We start from the raw sequence: 18,244 nt of genomic DNA on the forward strand, positions 1-18,244 counted from the left end.
GTAAAAAAAAATATAGAAAAAATGCCATGTAATGCCATATGTAAATTGTTTTTCCTCAGATAGTCAAAAAATGTTTACTCTTTCTAGGGATTTAAAAACTTCTGCATAAGACTAAATGTATCTTTGCATTCAAAAAAGGACAAAACATTGAACAACAAAATGTGTACATATACACAAGTTAATCAATTTAGTTTATACTTGGTTTAAAATTTTAAAAATATTGATTTCTTTCTATATTGACAAAAAATGCAATACTATTTTGATTTGAGCTCAGATTAAACTTAACCCTTTAGTCCTTGGACAATATACAGTCTCTATGGCTTTCCAGAAATTGTTTTGGAAATGTTAGAGAAAATATACATTTTATTCTTAGTCGCAATTGGGAGTATTGGGAAACGACAAGATCAAAATCAGTTGATAAATAAAACAAATCCAGAATAGTTCAATTGATAAACAGTGATATATAAAAAGTAATACAATCAAAAATTAATCAATCTGAGGACTGATATAATTAAAAGGCATAAAAGGCAAAGTTGTCCTTAACTGACAAATGTTTTTCTGGGACTCCCACAGTATGTTTCATATATTCTCTGTTGGGTCATCATCTTCTACAGTGTCCAAATCTTCAAGCTGTATGGAGATAATCAACTGGAGATTGGATTATAGGATAGGATTATCAGTAATAACTGTGAGCCACAGTGTTTTCCCCATTGGTCTCAGATATGACAGATCCTGTTTATGTCTCCTGTAAGCATGACATATATGTGGCAGCACAATCTTACTACACTATCAAGAACAGACTATTTAAAGATTACATGTAACAAATATGGTGGTTGTAGCTGCACTGTAAAGTGTTTTGCTGACTTCCTTTTCTTAGAGCAGTAATGCAGATATCTTTCTCAGGTGTCCGCTTGAAGCTCAGGGCATTAACTATTTTACAACTTTACAAACTCAAAACAGAATTTCGACCTCAATTTTGACTGGTGGGATTGAAAGGATTAAGAGGGAGGAACACAAATAATTTGGTGCTCCAGAGCTGTGGCACACTTTTATTTCATTCACCTAAGGAACCGCCCTGTATGATAAAAATCATCAACGGGCATAATAAAGACTGAATTAACCACACAGTGTTGAATTTACCACATTTTTACTTACAAAAACGTGAGAGTGAAAACAGAAATTAATATGTACGTTGTATAAAATCAGATTAAATCCCTTACAAAGTAAGAAATGTTCCTAGAAGATCTGTGTTATGGAATTGGGTTCTGAATCTACATGAAATGCTTAAAAATGAAATGAAAAACCTGAACCTGGAATTTGAGTAACATACATGAGAACCAATGGATTAATGACATTATTATGCAAGTTAGGTTGAGGTGCATAAAAAGAGTATAGATCTAACTTCAAATAAAGAAAAAAAATACAGGTATATTTTCTACCATTTAACTGACACCCATACCAAATTTACCTTATAATTCAAATTCATTTATTTCCTTTATTAGACCTGGATTATATTATGTATTTTTACTGCTGTATATTTATATCTATATACCTGCATATAAATTAGATAGGTTAGTTACTAACTCACAGTGAATTATCTAGTCAGCAAAAGCACATGGCAAACCTGAACACACAAAATAAATACACTGAAACAATCAGAGGCAGTATTTCCTTGAGAAAAAGTCTCTTTCCATCCTTGCAATTATTGCTGGGTAAAGCTAAAAGCATTATTAGCAGGAAATACTGCAAAAAAGGCACACTCTACCAAAAAAGGCAGTGATCCACCTCTGTTTGCATATGAAAAACAATTTAAAAATGTTTCTCTGATATGGTAGAACTTCAGCCTCTCACATGGTTATTTGGGAAAAATACTATGCACACAGTACTTTGGAATATTTTCATAAATATTTGAAAAAAAATGAATGCACAGCTCTAAGATACAGACTACTTTAAACACCTACTTGTATATTGTATAGTCTATGATCCAAAAAATATAGTGATAACATTAAGGGAACCCACATTTCGGAGACACAGACATTGTGAAGAGAGCTGTTTGTTCTGGGGAAGCAGTTGATGAGATCTTGCTGTGCTGCTGTTGGCAGGGAAGAGCGCATGGCCACAGAGTTGCGGAGTGAAGGCTGGAAGCACACTTCTTTTCCAGGGTTAGTGCTGTTCCACAGTGAAGCCTGTCTCAGTTCTGTGAACGGCACATAAAACACAGGTCATCTTACAGAGTTCTTTAAAGAAATAGTGTTGACTGTGTGCCACCTTGTGGCATAAAGCTGTAACATACCAGGATAAACAGACAAACTGCCTTTGAACAACACTGTTGAATTAATTGAAAAAAAAATTAAGCTTTCAAATGCCCATATCCTATATTTTACTTAATCTTTCATTATTTTAATGATATAAGGTCTGCTCTTCCCATTTGCATGATTTTAAGTACCGGAAACTATAATTCATTTTTACATGACCATTTATAAACCTCTCTCTTTGAAGTGTGTTCTCTGTAGTGGATGTCTTAACTGACTTTCACTTAGAAAATCAACAAAACATGTAAACTGACCAGGTGTGCCCAAACTTTTTTATATAACTATTCTTTTCCAGTCTCTTAAAAGCTTCAGCTTTTATACATCCATATTTACTGTATGATAAATATCACTGTTATTTTAAAACTTACACCTCTGCATGTTTGTTGACCACTGTGTGATTGTTGTACTGTAAAACTGGATCAGCAGAGTCCTCTTCTTCAGGCACCTGTAAGATAAAGATAAGTTGATTCTAAAAGTCACATTCAGCCAGGCCGACAGCAGAAGAACACACCCACATGAAACCTAAAATGCGACTTTTGGTCGCCTTGTCCCTTAGTTCCCTCATTCACATGTTTCAGTGATCCGTGGAGAAGAGCTGGTACATTATGCAAGTAATTTCTAGTAATGATGACACACACATAGAGACGCCTAGTCAGGGTCATACAGGCATTTACCACACACAGCTTGCTTAACCTTCACTATTTGTGGAAAGATGAAACATCATTTATATTTACTAGTAACTAGTCACGGAAATAAAATCACAACCTCAAAGTTCTTCTCACGCTGTACTACTTTTGGTGGTTAAATGAAGCCCAATCTTACCTCCCAGTAGACTTCATCATCAAAGCAGTTATCATCTGTGGGATCTCCCCAAAGAGGCATCCTCAGAATCAGACCTTTAGAGAAAAGAAACACATTAATATTTTAACAGATTCAATTATGTTCCACTTTTATGAGAGGTTATGAAAGATTTTTACTCTGTATCCTTTAATCTCACCAAGCATTTTCTCTGCTTAGGCTCATGGATGGTTTAAACTGTGACATTGCTGGCATTCAAACTCACATTCTCCTAAAGTTGGGGTGTATGCTAGGCCTGTCACAGTACTTTAAAGCCCGTTTCTCAGATTTCTGTATCTTTTAAAAATGTTTAAAAGGCAACTCACAGCAGTGCACACACCACATAATACTGTATTTTTTCTTCTGAATCAGTAATGCCATTTCTTTCCGTTTTAATGACAAAAAAATCTTTCATATTGCAGCTTTAACTTTACACAGTAATCTATAGTAATGTCCAACCATCTCATCGTTCGCCCAACATCAAGATAGCCTAAATTTTAAGCCCAAAACAGCTTTCAAACTCACATTCCCCTGCCTATTCTGTTACATTGCTCCAGAGCCTCTGAAGTTTCTCAGATTTCTGTGTGCAAAAATGATTTGTTATTTTAAAGCTGCGCTGTGTAAGATTTGGGACTTTGGATACCTCTCTGGTGGAAAAGTGTAATTGCCTGCATCATGCAGAAAAAGATTTTGTAACATCAGTCATGCTTAGAATCCCTTCCCTGAGCAGATGTTGAGAAGGCATTTAAAGAGAACTTAGGCAAAACTACTATATCATAGCTATCTTGTACCATATCCTTTATTATTTCTTTTGTAATAATAGCGGCATTCACACAAACAGTGCCTGTTATCCGAGATCTCACAGGATAATGCTGTTCTGAGAGCCCATTCTTAAGTTTTTTTTCAAAGTATACTTTTCTTGACATTCAGAACCAAAAATCCAAGTTAATAGAATCCTGAATTTTACATGATTTATCCATTGGAAAGGTTTGTATTGAAATGACCTGTTTCACCGGTATTGTTCCACCTTTCACTCATACGACCAGACAAACCACTACAAGTTCTTCAAGTATTTCCATCAAATACACTGAACAATGGCACATAATAACTAGTTTTCTGTGCCACTGAAAGGAGCATTGGTGGTGCAGTAAGTTGCTCTTTTGTATGCCTAACCCTGGTGCACGCTACACGTTGACATACCCACAAGTATTCCACCTCCTATACCAAAGCTCACAGCGATGCACATTGCAGCAGCCTGGTAGCCACCTTGGACAGCAGGAGTCCTGTGCTTGAAGTCATCCTTAAAAACAAATGTGTTTATCAACCTGTAATAAAAAAATAAAATAAAAATTGAAAAGGAGCACTTACTTTGCAGCAATAAAAAAAACAAGGCTGCAAGTTTTAATCACTTCTAAAAAAGAAAGGAGATGGTGCATCCATGCAGCTGTAAATTTGTTTTTGTCAAATCTTCACAGCAAATCTGACATTTTATTTTTTTGCCTTGTGTATAAATATGTAATATAAATATTTTGTACTTTACTTTAAATGAGGTGGACTGAGCTTACCCTTGTTGACCATAAACAGATTCAGTAGCACCAGCAGCTGATATTGCTCCCACAATCCCTCCAATTACACCAGGCATACCGTGCAGATTATGAATGCCACATGTGTCCTGGATCTTTAGCTTCCTTTCCATGAAGGGCTGGGAGAAAGAAGATTTCAGTTCTATACTTTCTGTCCTTATGGCCAGCACCGCCGTACAAAAGCCATGAATGGACAAAGTTTACAGAATGGTTTCATTTTAATTATTCCACCGCAATGAAATGCAAACAAATATACAGTTAATTCATTATAATCAAGTGCAATAAATTATTTTTTCTCAAAAGTTTTGAATCACCAATCGAAACCTTCATTAATATGAAACATTTTTGTAGTGTAAAATTTATTATTGTAATGCTGCTATTCTACACCATAAGAACTAATTTGTAGGAAACAGTGAAAACTAAATGCATTGTGTCCAGAATGCTGAATAGGGCTGTAGATGACTCCACAATAAATAATAATAAAATTAGAATAATGATAATAACATTAAAATCTAAAGATCCTCATATTTCAAAACTGGTGATCAAATTTCAAGAGTATAATTGATCAAGAATCTACTACAAATAGATCACTACGGTATAGTATTAATGCAATAAGCCTGGTTTATTGCTTTTTTAAATGGCAGCCAACATAAATTATGAGTAAAATACATAATTTTACATAAAGTATTCTGACAAGAAATATAGTTCCCTTAGCATGTGGTAATGTTGCCAATCAACCACAAACTGCTAAATGCAGAGAAGAAGGTTCAGTTGCTCATAACTGTATTAATGAACATATAATAATTTAGCTCTATTTAATGCAAAAACCTTGGCTTTATAAGTATTTTTCTGGTAACCAAATTGTCACCGTAACTCTTATATAGCACCAATCCAGTGCCGTCCCTCTTCTCATGCTGGTGCTGAACCTCAAATGGATTACTGCTCCCTATATAGTGCACTATGTGAACTAGTACACTATTTAGGGAGTACTTAAGTACTTGGAATTTAGCCTGAGTTTTACGCTAAATCTGACCAAAACACAGACTTTTGATGTGTGTGAAGTGCTCAAGCGACATTCTTAAGATTTTTAAATACCTTAATTTAACCCTGTTATATTAATGAAGACACTGTGCAGCCTGTTAAGTGATTTTTAGCCTGTTAGCTAACTGGCCAGCAAAATCTTGCAACGTGAGCAGAATGGGAGTCAAATATTAATCCATTAACAGCACAAGGGTTTTTCATAACGTGGGCAGTAATACAGAGTTCAGTTGTTGTGAGGCAGTCATAGGTGTGCGTATATCATGGATTTTACAATGGTTTCAAACACAGCTCAGCCAATCAGATTTCAGGACTGGATCCGTTTTATCATTTATCATTTTATAACTGCTCAATGTTTCCCAAAAACACAAAATATTGTGCCTTATGGTGTCTAGCTTATAGTATTTCAATTACCATTATATATTTATTTGTTATTATTGAATAAAATAATAGTCATTATTAATATGACCAGTGATTTCAAAGTTTTGAATGTTTGTGTACATACTAGCATCATAGCAGTTACTGAATGATATATCTTAAGTTTAATAACTGAATAATATATTTAGGGTTTATAATTGTTTATAAACAGAAGTTCCTACTGTGAGGTATATGTAGCCCAAGGTTGAGATAAGTCCACAGAAGAATCCTACTATCAGAGACCCATATGGCATCAGCATGAACTCAGCCGCTGTTCCTACAGCGACGCCCCCTGCCAGGGTGGAATTCTGGATGTGTACCTGGAACAAACCATTATTTTGTTACCTAGGCAATCAAACCCACTGCTAATTGTATGACAGAGTCTGGGAAACTAAACTGAAATTAAAATGAAAAGAAATGTAAAATCTACTGACTTGCCATTAAATTTAATATAACTAGTCTTCATTACACTGTCTTTACACTGTCCATTTTATATGATCTTTTCAAACTGCTATACAGCAGTAAAAATCCACTCGGCACACTTGAAGTAGAAAGCTACCAGAGGTGCTATCTTGTTCATGAAATATAATGTACCTAATTAAAACTCTGGTTGATAATATTATCGTCACTTTTAGTATTGAAAGAAAAGAAGGCCCAGTACCATGTCCAGTTTTCCATGCTTCTGAAAGAGGCTGGAGATGGCGAAGGTGGTGAGGACAGTGGCAGCGAGTGACAGGTAGGTGTTAATGGCTGCTCTGTGCTGACCATCTCCATGCTTACAAATGGCAGAATTAAAACTGGGCCAGAACATCCAAAGAAACAGAGTTCCTATGAAAAGAGTTCAAATGTAACATCGACTGTATTGACATTCTCTGTGCATGAATTATTCTGAAGGCATGGAAACATATAAATATTTGTGAGATTTGTGACAAGCTTTTCTGTAGCATACAATTAATTAACTAGCAGTCCACAGCTATAAGAGAGATGAAGGAAACTTACCAATCATTGCAAACACATCAGAGTGGTACACTGAACCATTCAGCTGACTGCTCTCCTTCAAGTTTGGCCGATAGAGGACCCATGAGACGGCCAGACCAAAGTAAGCTCCAAAGGCGTGGATCACCATAGATCCTCCAGCATCATTCGCCTATTAGACAAAGTCACCTCTTCATAGGAGCCAATTAAATGCAGTCAGTAACCATCTACTAGGCTTTTGTTCTTTGTGACTCACAGATAAGAATCTATATCTTATATCTCAGTGGATTGCTACAAGTCTATAATATAAATGAGCATTATTAAAACTTGTTGTCACCATTAATACCCATACTTTTTCTTATACCATCACTACTATTACTACAATAACTACTACAACGACAGTGACATTTCATTTTAAGTGGTCATTTTTAGAAGAAATAAATACTCAACAGACTTGCGGTAACATTTCAACAAAATATCAATGATGAAGCAGCAGTGAATAAATTCAGCAGATTATAAGGAGGCTTACGAATAACTGTATATATATATATATATATATATATATTTACATACATACATATACACACACACACACACACACACACACATATATATATATATATATATATATATATATATATATATATATATATATATATATATATACACACACACACATATATATATATATATATATATATATATATATATATATATGAATTTTTTTTTTGGCTGAATTCAGTTGCTTTTCACTTTATTTGGAGGATCCAAGTTCATACCTGTAGATGTTAACCTGAGAGGTCACTGAGCACGTAATAGGTTTAAAACAGACCATCTTAACATCCTCAACAAGCTGTAGACGTGCTGCTGACACCATTCTGTATGTAGAGCTTAATTGTATTGGGTTTAGGTTAAGGTAAGGGTTAGGATTAGGGCCAGGGTGAGGATTAGGATTAGAGCCAGATTTAGGGTTAGCTTTTGGTGAAAGGTTGAGTAACATTATAGTTTGCATAATGGAAGTATTACATATTAAGTCAACTTTAAGTAATATATCAATAATAAGGTTACTTACTTAATGTAAGCAATGAATCAACATTACATCTTCAAGACATTATACATATTATATTTCAATGCAGATGCTTTACTATTGCTTCTTTACTTATATGTATTTGATGTGTTACAGACACTCTGTTAAGAGTTTATCAATCATCTTTAAAAAAAGTGTTACCATAACTACTGCACTGACCACTTGAGCAACTAAGCCAATGAATCGTGAAAGAATTGAAATGAAAGAATTTGTACATACATCAGTAAAAAATGTTTATTTAAAATGCTTCATTAAAGTGAACAATTTCCCTTTGGGATCAATACAGTTCTATCTATCTATCTATCTATCTATCTATCTATCTATCTGTCTGTCTGTCTGTCTGTCTGTCTGTCTGTCTGTCTGTCTGTCTGTCTGTCTGTCTGTCTATCTACACATCCATCCATCCATCCATCCATCCATCCATCCATCGCTGTGGAGTGACTGTTCTGGTCCCTCTGCCAAACAGGGTCCATTTGATCTAAGTTATTTCACACCTTAACACCTCATTTTATCTAAGAGCTTATTTTATAGAATGATATTAGCAAACTTCAGTAAATGGAACAGCAGGACACCAGGTAGACCAGCACAGCGAGAGGAACACCTCTTGAGGGTCATCACATTAGGTATTGTCGTGGCTCGACACTTGTTTGACCACCAAGCCTAAGTACTACTTATGGTTTGTAAAATAAAACGAATTCAATTGTTTGTTGAAAGAAAATAAAAAGAATCAAACGAACTAAGAAATACGAGAAGACTCTTCAGAATTCAGAAGTGCAGGTCCTTTATTCCTTTTGAGCATGGAGAGTGTATTCCCAATGGGAAATAATATACAGAGTTTGTACACATGTTTAATACCCTCGGTGAAGGTGGGGTGACATCGCCCCACCTCTTTTTGTCATCTCCTGATTTCATAAAACCACCATTATATCCAAATTGACCTTCATACGTCTATCATATAGGGTCTTGTGTAAACCATTATCTCCAAGTCTAGTCTGAATCATTTTTTTAAAAGCATTGTGCCAGGCGTACGCTGGTACTTTTCCATCTCGGCTTTTGGCCTTGAGAAGTTCACAAGTTCACTCGCTCCCTATAAAGTGTCTGTCTGCTCTCTTACGCCCTACTGAGGAAGCTTGTTTTAGGGCACTTACTCCAATGTGCTAGGCCTTTATTTATGGTTTATCCTGCATAATACATGGCGTTTTAATTTTGAGAATCTTTAATTTACATCACTATCCAGGGACACTAGGCAGTAGACAATGTCCCTGATTAATTATAATGATAGTACTAATTTTCAGAGAATGTTAAAAAGTAATAATATGAGTAGACTCACATGAATAAGGTTGAGTATAATATATTCTTCTACAGCAAACAAGGTGACTTCAAACAGGGTCATCACCATCAGCTGTACAGGACTGACCTTCCCCAGCACCGCTCCAAATGCAATCAGACAGCTCGCTACACAGAAGTCTGCATTGATTAAGCTAAACATAGAGAAAAGGAAAAAAGCACCTTATAAATTACAACAATTCAGAAGATTACATGTTTTTTGCACTTATTTCAGTTTTATTTGTTTACAACTGAACTCATTTTAACTAGTTATGCAAATACTGTACAAAGTAATAAATATCTTCTATGGATTCAGTCTAACTCTGTTTTGGCTTAAGTGAAACTCAATCTCCCTTAAAAAAATCAGCAAAGACAGCTGCATTGCGCCTCAGCTGAGGTATGCAGGAGTATTTAATGCATATATAATATTTGGGGACATTAACTAATTTATATTGTATAGTCCTGATACAGTTACAGTCTTACAGCAAATGAACTAATATTCCAAAGCATAATTTTTTGTAGCAGCTTCTCACATCACTGTATCAGTGATATGTGACAGGTGAACGCCATATGGAAATGAAAAACTGGCTGGCCCATAGATTAACACAGAGTCGCAAAGTGCAAATACAATCCATTAAAAATCAACTTGCCTAAACTATAGTTACTGTAATATTGTATCAGCTGTAAATTAACATTACACTGTAAATACCTTTCTAAAAATATTGCAGCTGCACATTTGCACATTTGCACAAATGTAATTGGGGCTCTGTTCTCATTGATGTCAAATTCATAGACAGTGCTATGAATGCAATGCCACACATTTAAGGAACAAGACTAATACAGACTATGAATAGTAATGAGCCAATACTACATGTTGCAAAGTTGTAATTGGTTTAAAGAAGGAGTGGGGATATCTGGTCTAGGAGGCCACATTCCTTCACAGTTCATTGATATTCTTGCTCAAATACAACTGACTGAATCAATTGCCTAGTTTAGTAGGTTTAGTAGAAAGAACAGATAAACAATCAAACTGTAGAATCCAGCCAACCTGCCCTGCTTTAAACTGACACAGTACAATTTGTTGAGTCAACTGCTTGTGGTTGTTTTTTCAGTGTAAACTAAGCCAAAGGGATCATAAATGATTTGGAACGATAATAATGTGACAATAGCCTACTTTTCTACACCGATTTTGATCATCCCATCAGTAGAATCAATATGGTGGAACCAGCCTTGCATTAGCAGAGCCCACTGAATCCCAAAGGCTGCAATAAGGAAGTTGAATCCAACAGCACCAAAGCTGTAGCGCTTCATAAATGTCATGAGGAAACCAAAGCCCACAAAAATCATGACATGGACATCCTGAAAACCTAAGAGATGAGAGGAAAGATTAATGTATACAATCACATCAATTTACACAATATCACATCAAGACTCTAGAAGATAGATATAAAACTAGCCCCCTTCCCAGCCTGACTGCCCTGTATTGTGCCTCATTAAAAAGGCGGTCCAAGCTACAACACTCCTTATAACTTTATGAAGGGGCTTAGCTGCACTAGGCTGAATAGATATATAAATTTGTTTTTTGTGACAACACAAAAAAAATTATCATTAAAAAAGAGGCTATTTTTTCAACTAGGTTTCCAGAAATTGACTGTATGGTCAATATTTACATACTACACCAATCTTTTGTATGTAAAAAGGTAAGGAATGTTTGGGCCCTTTAAGAAATATGAAGAGGATTTTGCATTCAAGACATTAAAAGTCAGAGAAATCACACTGAAATCAATAATATTAGGATAGTGAGACAGGGGTTTCCAGTTGTTGTTCTGGTGATGCATTTCAAAGCTTGTTATGTTACAGCTGAGGCAGGGGCATGAAGCCCCTGATCTAGGTAGCACTGTAAATTATGATTTGTTATGTCTTTGAATCAACAGGCTTCGTGAACTTTTAGCAACCCAGGCCTGCCCCAGAAATTCTCCTAGAGTTTTAACTTTCTACACTCTTTAATTCTAACCCAAACATAACACACCTACCTCTGATGTTCTCATGTTCTATCACTTCGTGATTTTGACCACTGCCAATCCAGTATTAGCTTAACCATAAGAGAGCTACACAGACGTTTCTTCACTGATCAGTAAATTACACATTTAAATAACTAAATTGTGTTCCAGCTTTTCAAAAATTAATTGTATTTTCTAGATTAAATTAGATGAAATGCTGTGTGTACCTGCTCATCTAATGTTTCTTTGAAATGTTGGGTTTTAATAGGAAATTCATCTAGATTCACTAGATGTTGAAACATTGCTGTGAGGATTTTATTGCATGCCAACCACAAAAGTAATTAGTGAGGTCAGCAACTGATGTTGGATGATTAATTCTGAATCACAAATGCTACACCAATGCTTCCCTATGGAAATTATACAAGCTGCACAACACCAGTGTCAGCACTGGGTTCACCTTAATGTAACTCAGTGCACTAATTAGAAGGGGTACCTGGATACTTATGGGTGTATGAAAACCAAAAGGATAAAGTAATTCTAATAGGGTAACCTTTAAAAAACTGCCTCAGGGGCTTTTTTCAATACGCATTTCAGCACAGCCATGTGGGCTGTTTATATGTAGACAAAGACGCACTAATGTGCTCCAGTTTGTTTATAGTTTAACAGAAACAAACTGCTCCCATACAGGGGAAAACACTTAGTGCCACTAAATGCCAGTGTTTGTGAATGCTACTTTCTGAAGCAAGCTACCCTGTACACATGTCACCAATCTGTGTTTACTAAACAGTTTGTGCAGTTCTCATTGCCCTTGGTGAGGGTGACTTTGTGACAAAGCTAACTCGAGAACACAAACTGATCTACGAGCATAATGTGAGTGGTTCATCTTGCACATTAACCCTTCTCTTATCTTTGGGGGTAATTTGACTCCATTCAATGTTTAATATCAGTTTAATGACTGAATTTATTTGCTTTACATTTTATGACATTTCGTAAAATAAAGGGGATAACTGGGTAAACATAAAATTAGATGATGATATGTTTTCAATGTCCTGTATACATTTTGTACACATTGGTGATCCTTGGAGTCAATGTGACCCCAGCCTGTTTATGCTGTACAAAACATTAAAAAATGGCAACATTTTACACAGCAACATTTACTTTGGTTGTTTTGGATGAGTTCGCTATAACATGCAATTTTACAAACTTCATAAAACTTTCCTCAGCTTTAGGGCCTTAGCCTAACATAGCCACACCTGTAACATAGCTACCCTAACATAACCACACCTGTAACATAGCTACCCTAACATAACCACACCTGTAACATAGCTACCCTAACATAACCACACCTGTAACATAGCTTCAATAACATAGCCACACCTGTAACATAGCTACCCTAACATAGCCCCACCTGTAACATAGCTTCAATAACATAGCCACACCTGTAACATAGCTACCCTAACATAACCACACCTGTAACATAGCTTCAATAACATAGCCACACCTGTAACATAGCTACCCTAACATAGCCACACCTGTAACATAGCTACCCAAACATAACCACACCTGTAACATAGCTTCAATAACATAGCCACACCTGTAACATAGCTACCCTAACATAGCCCCACCTGTAACATAGCTACCCTAACATAACCACACCTGTAACATAGCTTCAATAACATAGCCACACCTGTAACATAGCTACTCTAACATAACCACACCTGTAACATAGCTTCAATAACATAGCCCCACCTGTAACATAGCTACCCTAACATAACCACACCTGTAACATAGCTACCTTAACATAGCCACACCTGTAACATAGCTACCCTAACATAACCACACCTGTAACATAGCTTCAATAACATAGCCACACCTGTAACATAGCTACTCTAACATAGCCACACCTGTAACATAGCTACCCTAACATAGCCACACCTGTAACATAGCTACCCTAACATAACCACACCTGTAACATAGCTTCAATAACATAGCCACACCTGTAACATAGCTACCCTAACATAACCACGCCTGCAACATAGCTACCCTAACATAGCCACACCTGTAACATAGCTACCCTAACATAACCACGCCTGCAACATAGCTACCCTAACATAACCACACCTGTAACATAGCTTCAATAACATAGCCACACCTGTAACATAGCTACCCTAACATAGCCACACCTGTAACATAGCTACCCTAACATAACCACGCCTGCAACATAGCTACCCTAACATAGCCACACCTGTAACATAGCTACCCTAACATAACCACGCCTGCAACATAGCTACCCTAACATAACCACACCTGTAACATAGCTTCAATAACATAGCCACACCTGTAACATAGCTACCCTAACATAGCCACACCTGTAACATAGCTACCCTAACATAACCACACCTGTAACATAGCCTCCCTAACATAGCCACACCTGTAACATAGCTACCCTAACATAACCACACCTGTAACATAGCTACCCTAACATAACCACACCTGTAACATAGCTACCCTAACATAGCCACACCTGTAACATAGCTACCCTAACATAACCACACCTGTAACATAGCTTCAATAACATAGCCACACCTGTAACATAGCTACCCTAACATAACCACACCTGTAACATAGCTACCCTAACATAACCACACCTGTAACATAGCCTCCCTAACATAGCCACACCTGTAACATAGCTACCCTAACATAACCACACCTGTAACATAGCTACCCTAACATAACCACACCTGTAACATAGCTACCCTAACATAGCCACACCTGTAACATAGCTACCCTAACATAGCCACACCTGTAACATAGCTACCCTAACATAGCTACACCAGTAACAGAGCTAATCTAACAGAACCCCACCTGTAGTAGTGTGAAAATCACTGGTCGCTCACATGACATGGAGAGGGGAAAACAAAATTCCCACCAGAACTTTAAAAGGTAGTGGAAGTTCAAACTGCTGGGGTCAAATCTGAAGATAACAGGACAGTTAAAGTTCCAGACAGATGTGGCTGATACAGCACCACTGCTTGTGTTTAGTAACAGAGGGCTTGGTAAGCATGTATTTTTTTGTTTAGTTTTTTTTGGTTGGTTGCAAAAATCTGATTATATTACCAAATATTTATTTGATCTAAATGTGAAGTGCAGAAATGCACGATAAAAACCAATCAAAAACCTATACAAATGAAGACATTGTCCAAAAAAGGCACATTCCTATAAAAAAATAATAATAGAACTGCTTTTTGTCCAGTGTTCCTTCTTTCAATACCAGATAGTATGACAGAATGTCTGATTACTCAGTGATAGTCAGTCATGGATATCTATGAAGGGATTTTTCGCAATGAATAAACTCAAAGACACCCTTAGTAGTTCTGTAACTAGAGCTGACCCGACACCACATCATACCGTAAAGGATGAATTCAGAATAAAATCTTTAACTAATTCTCAATACGATACATAATCATAGATGATTTTTAAAACGATATTTTGTGCATTGCAGAAAACATTATTAAAGAATGCGTTAATTAATGAATTGGCTTATTAAGGTATATGCTAATCACTCCTTTCGTAATCCTATAGTTGGCATATGATCTCATTTTAAAGTCAAACATACACCCTCCACCTCCTAGATGAATGCATTCTGTGTAGACAGCCATTGTACAGCTTCCTCACTGTGACAATGAATGCACTGAAAGCTTTGTGTGCCCAGGAGAAAAGTGCAATGTCCAGACATCAAACACATTAAGTTACATAGTCATCGAAAACGGAGTAGAGAGAGAGAGAGAGAGAGAGAGAGAGAGAGAGAGAGAGAGAGAGAGAGAGAGAGAGAGAGAGAGAGAGAGAGAGAGAGAGAGAGAGATTTTAAAGGAGAATTTCACTGAGTTTTCCAAATTTCTACATAATTAAATGGTTGAGATATAAACAAAGTCATGATATGAATGTGCTCCTGGAGAAAAAACAGAATTTTTCACAGTGGTGGTGACAGGAAGCAGACATCTGAGTACCTCTAAAAGCTTATAACCTGCAATGGTTAGAAATATGTGGCCTGACGCCTGAGACATTTTCAGATGGCTTTTAAAACATGTACAAGCTGGAGAGGTACATGTCGAGGGCCATAAGGAAAACCAGTACCTGAAGAAAACTTAAGTTTAACTCTTAACCTTTAATTTGATCATTGTCAACATTACGTGTAAAACCCCAGAAGATGTGTATGGTCACTAGTCATTTTGAATAGTAAAGGAAATGACTATAACTGCGCTGCAGACGTCACAACTCCTGGTTCCTATCACCGCCACTGTTTCTCTACTATGAGACATTTGACATCAAATCAGCCTGAATGACTCATCTCAACCACTGAACTATTCAGAATTTTCCCCCTTTAACTGACCACAGCATTAGCAACACAAAATGACCAGATTAAAGGGCAAGCCAGTTAAATGTGAAAGATTAAAAAAGGAAAAGAAACTAAGACAAGACACTAACATGAAATGATTACGCGCTGAATTATTAGTCACTGACGTGTTTTTTTTTTCTTTATCATTTCACTTTCTTTTCAGAAAAAAAAAAACAGAAAAACATCTAAATGTAGGTTCATTAAATCAATGCACCTAGTACCCAGTACACCTGCCTAGAGGAAGTCCTTTGGGCTTTTGTAGTTTCCCTGCTTTGTTTTGTTTGTTGCTCTACTCTTTTGCACCTTAATCCTCACTGCGTTCGTCTGTTGTGCATGATGATAAAAAAGAGATCACGGAGCAACACAACAGAACATAAAGAGAGCATCGTGAAAATGAAGATGTGCTAAGTGTAAGATGTGAGCTCTAACATCGCATTACTGGACAGCACTAAAGCACATCAGCAGTGCTAACAGTAGGGAATGGAGTCACTTACTCGGGTACCTGAAGTAGAAATCATTCTCAATGTCACTCGTTATATTTTCGTGGATTTTGGTCTCAGGCCAGTGGGCGTCCACCTCCTTGTTGTAACGGACAAACGCGCCGAAGAGGATGACCATGGCCGTCTGCCACACGAAGCAGACGGCTGGCAGGGTCCACCTGACGTTGGTGTTCTTGGGCCCATCACAGTACGGCACGATGCAGTTCCCCATCTCAGCCGCGAGCAGAGAGAGCAGCGAGGTGAGAGGAGCTCCGGAGGAACCGGGCTTTAAACCTGGGAGAGGATGGAGGAGGAGGAGGAGGAGGAGGGGCCGCCCATCAGCACTACACCTGAACCGTGAGAAACACGGGCTTAGCTCAAAACCTTACCTAGTGACGCTGTAGCAGCGTCAGTGTTGGCAGAGATGATGTGATCAGGACAGTCGAAGGTTTTGACGGTTTTGGGTTGAGAATGATTCTGTGAGAAGTTCTCAAATAGTTCAGAAACTAGAAATAGGTCTTCAACGTGGCTTACAAACACGTGTTTGCAGTTACAGCATCAAATGGGGCGCAATGGTTCAGGAGCGTTAGTAAAGCAAGAAAAATAGTGTTGAGTATAGGCCAGAGGTCGGCAACGTTAAGAAGCGCCATTTTGTCCTTTCAACAAAAATCAAACCACCTTGAGAGCCACAATATTTCATGTCCGTTTTACTGTCTTGGCTGTAAATATGTCTCAGTATATGCTAATGTATATTTGTAATGGCAAAAATATAAACGAAAACGCAGACTTACTGTGCTCTGCTTCAAGCTGTGAATTTTCCTCTTCCACTTTAAATGGTGCGTGAGGCGCTAGATTGTAACTGCTACGACACTTAAGGTGGAACGGGGAAATGGGAAAACTTCAGCCTCAGGATCTTTCAGTGTTTAACAGTTTCTCGCTGCAGATTAAACGTACCAGGAAACCAGCTTATGAATGCAAATAAGTCCGTTTGTCTCCAAATTACTGATGTTTGTCTTAAAACTTTCTGAATGACAATTCATTAGCCGCTAGCTAAGCGAGACTGCTGTCTGCATTACTATGGAGACCAGCGGTCTGTGTGCCAGTCTTAGAGGTCAGTGAATTAGCTAGCAGTTACACGTTTTCTCCAGCGTTTAAGACCTTTATTGTCCTGCAAATGATGATTATCTTTATGTTTACTCTAATTTTGCTATTTAGCTGCAACAAGAGCTGGTATAGGATAACGAGGGGTATTCATCAAGTTAGTTAGCAGTTAAGCTAGGTGAGCTAGCTAGCTCTTCAGCTGTGTGATTTATGATGCCGTAGCCTAGCAAGCCAAGTTATTGCTCGCTGCACACTGTGTAATCTAGTTACAGTCTAGTGGCACTAGACTGACACTTAATACACAAAATGGGTAATACAGGGTGAGGATCACTTAAAAGACTGCTCTAAAATGACATTTTATGTGATATTAAACGTTAAATAACGTTAGTGAAATCATGGCTCCAGGGCATGTTTTAATGGAATAGTGCCTGACTGCTGCCTTCCCACAGAGCTTTGGAGAGATGTATCTGATGGGTTCCCTTAAACTTTCTCCACTTTAACAAATAATAATTTACTGGGGCCCAGAAAGGTCACTGCTACTAGATTTACGTATCTCTAATAAATAAAATCACTGTTGAACAGCCCTATCTTCAAGCTCTATGAAAGACCCAAATGAGATAAAATTTCAATTGTAGGTCTTTTAATTATATAGAATCTACTTCTGACACCTACGCAGATAGCAGGCACATTTGG

The 18,244-nt window shown here is 37.2% G+C and overlaps 1 protein-coding gene across 1 annotated transcript; it reads right to left on the reverse strand.

The window, feature by feature from the left end:
• Nucleotides 1–1,018: 1,018 nt before the first annotated feature.
• Nucleotides 1,019–16,724, reverse strand: rhcgb (Rh family, C glycoprotein b). The gene is made up of 11 exons (XM_017700109.2): nucleotides 16,466–16,724; nucleotides 10,750–10,942; nucleotides 9,580–9,730; nucleotides 7,187–7,334; nucleotides 6,849–7,015; nucleotides 6,370–6,507; nucleotides 4,715–4,851; nucleotides 4,350–4,474; nucleotides 3,135–3,208; nucleotides 2,681–2,757; nucleotides 1,019–2,197 (listed from the first exon to the last, which is right to left on the reverse strand). The coding sequence occupies exons 1-11, from the start codon at nucleotides 16,680–16,682 to the stop codon at nucleotides 2,164–2,166; spliced, it is 1,461 nt and encodes a 486-aa protein (XP_017555598.1). The 5' UTR covers nucleotides 16,683–16,724; the 3' UTR covers nucleotides 1,019–2,163.
• Between the last annotated feature and the right edge of the window lie 1,520 nt (nucleotides 16,725–18,244).

The sequence above is a fragment of the Pygocentrus nattereri genome, chromosome 11, assembly GCF_015220715.1.
Source record: "Pygocentrus nattereri isolate fPygNat1 chromosome 11, fPygNat1.pri, whole genome shotgun sequence".
Lineage (NCBI taxonomy): Eukaryota > Metazoa > Chordata > Actinopteri > Characiformes > Serrasalmidae > Pygocentrus > Pygocentrus nattereri.

What these genes read in the sequence shown, in the direction of transcription:
- rhcgb (XM_017700109.2), bottom strand. Translation starts at nt 16,682, where the DNA reads ATGGGGAACTGCATCGTGCCGTACTGTGATGGGCCCAAGAACACCAAC. An exon ending in AGCATGGAAAACTGGACATG is followed by an intron (nt 6,508 to 6,848) that starts GTACTGGGCCTT and finishes GGTTTGTTCCAG; the next exon opens with GTACACATCCAGAATTCCAC. An exon ending in GTCAACAAACATGCAGAGGT is followed by an intron (nt 2,198 to 2,680) that starts GTAAGTTTTAAA and finishes TGCCGTTCACAG; the next exon opens with AACTGAGACAGGCTTCACTG.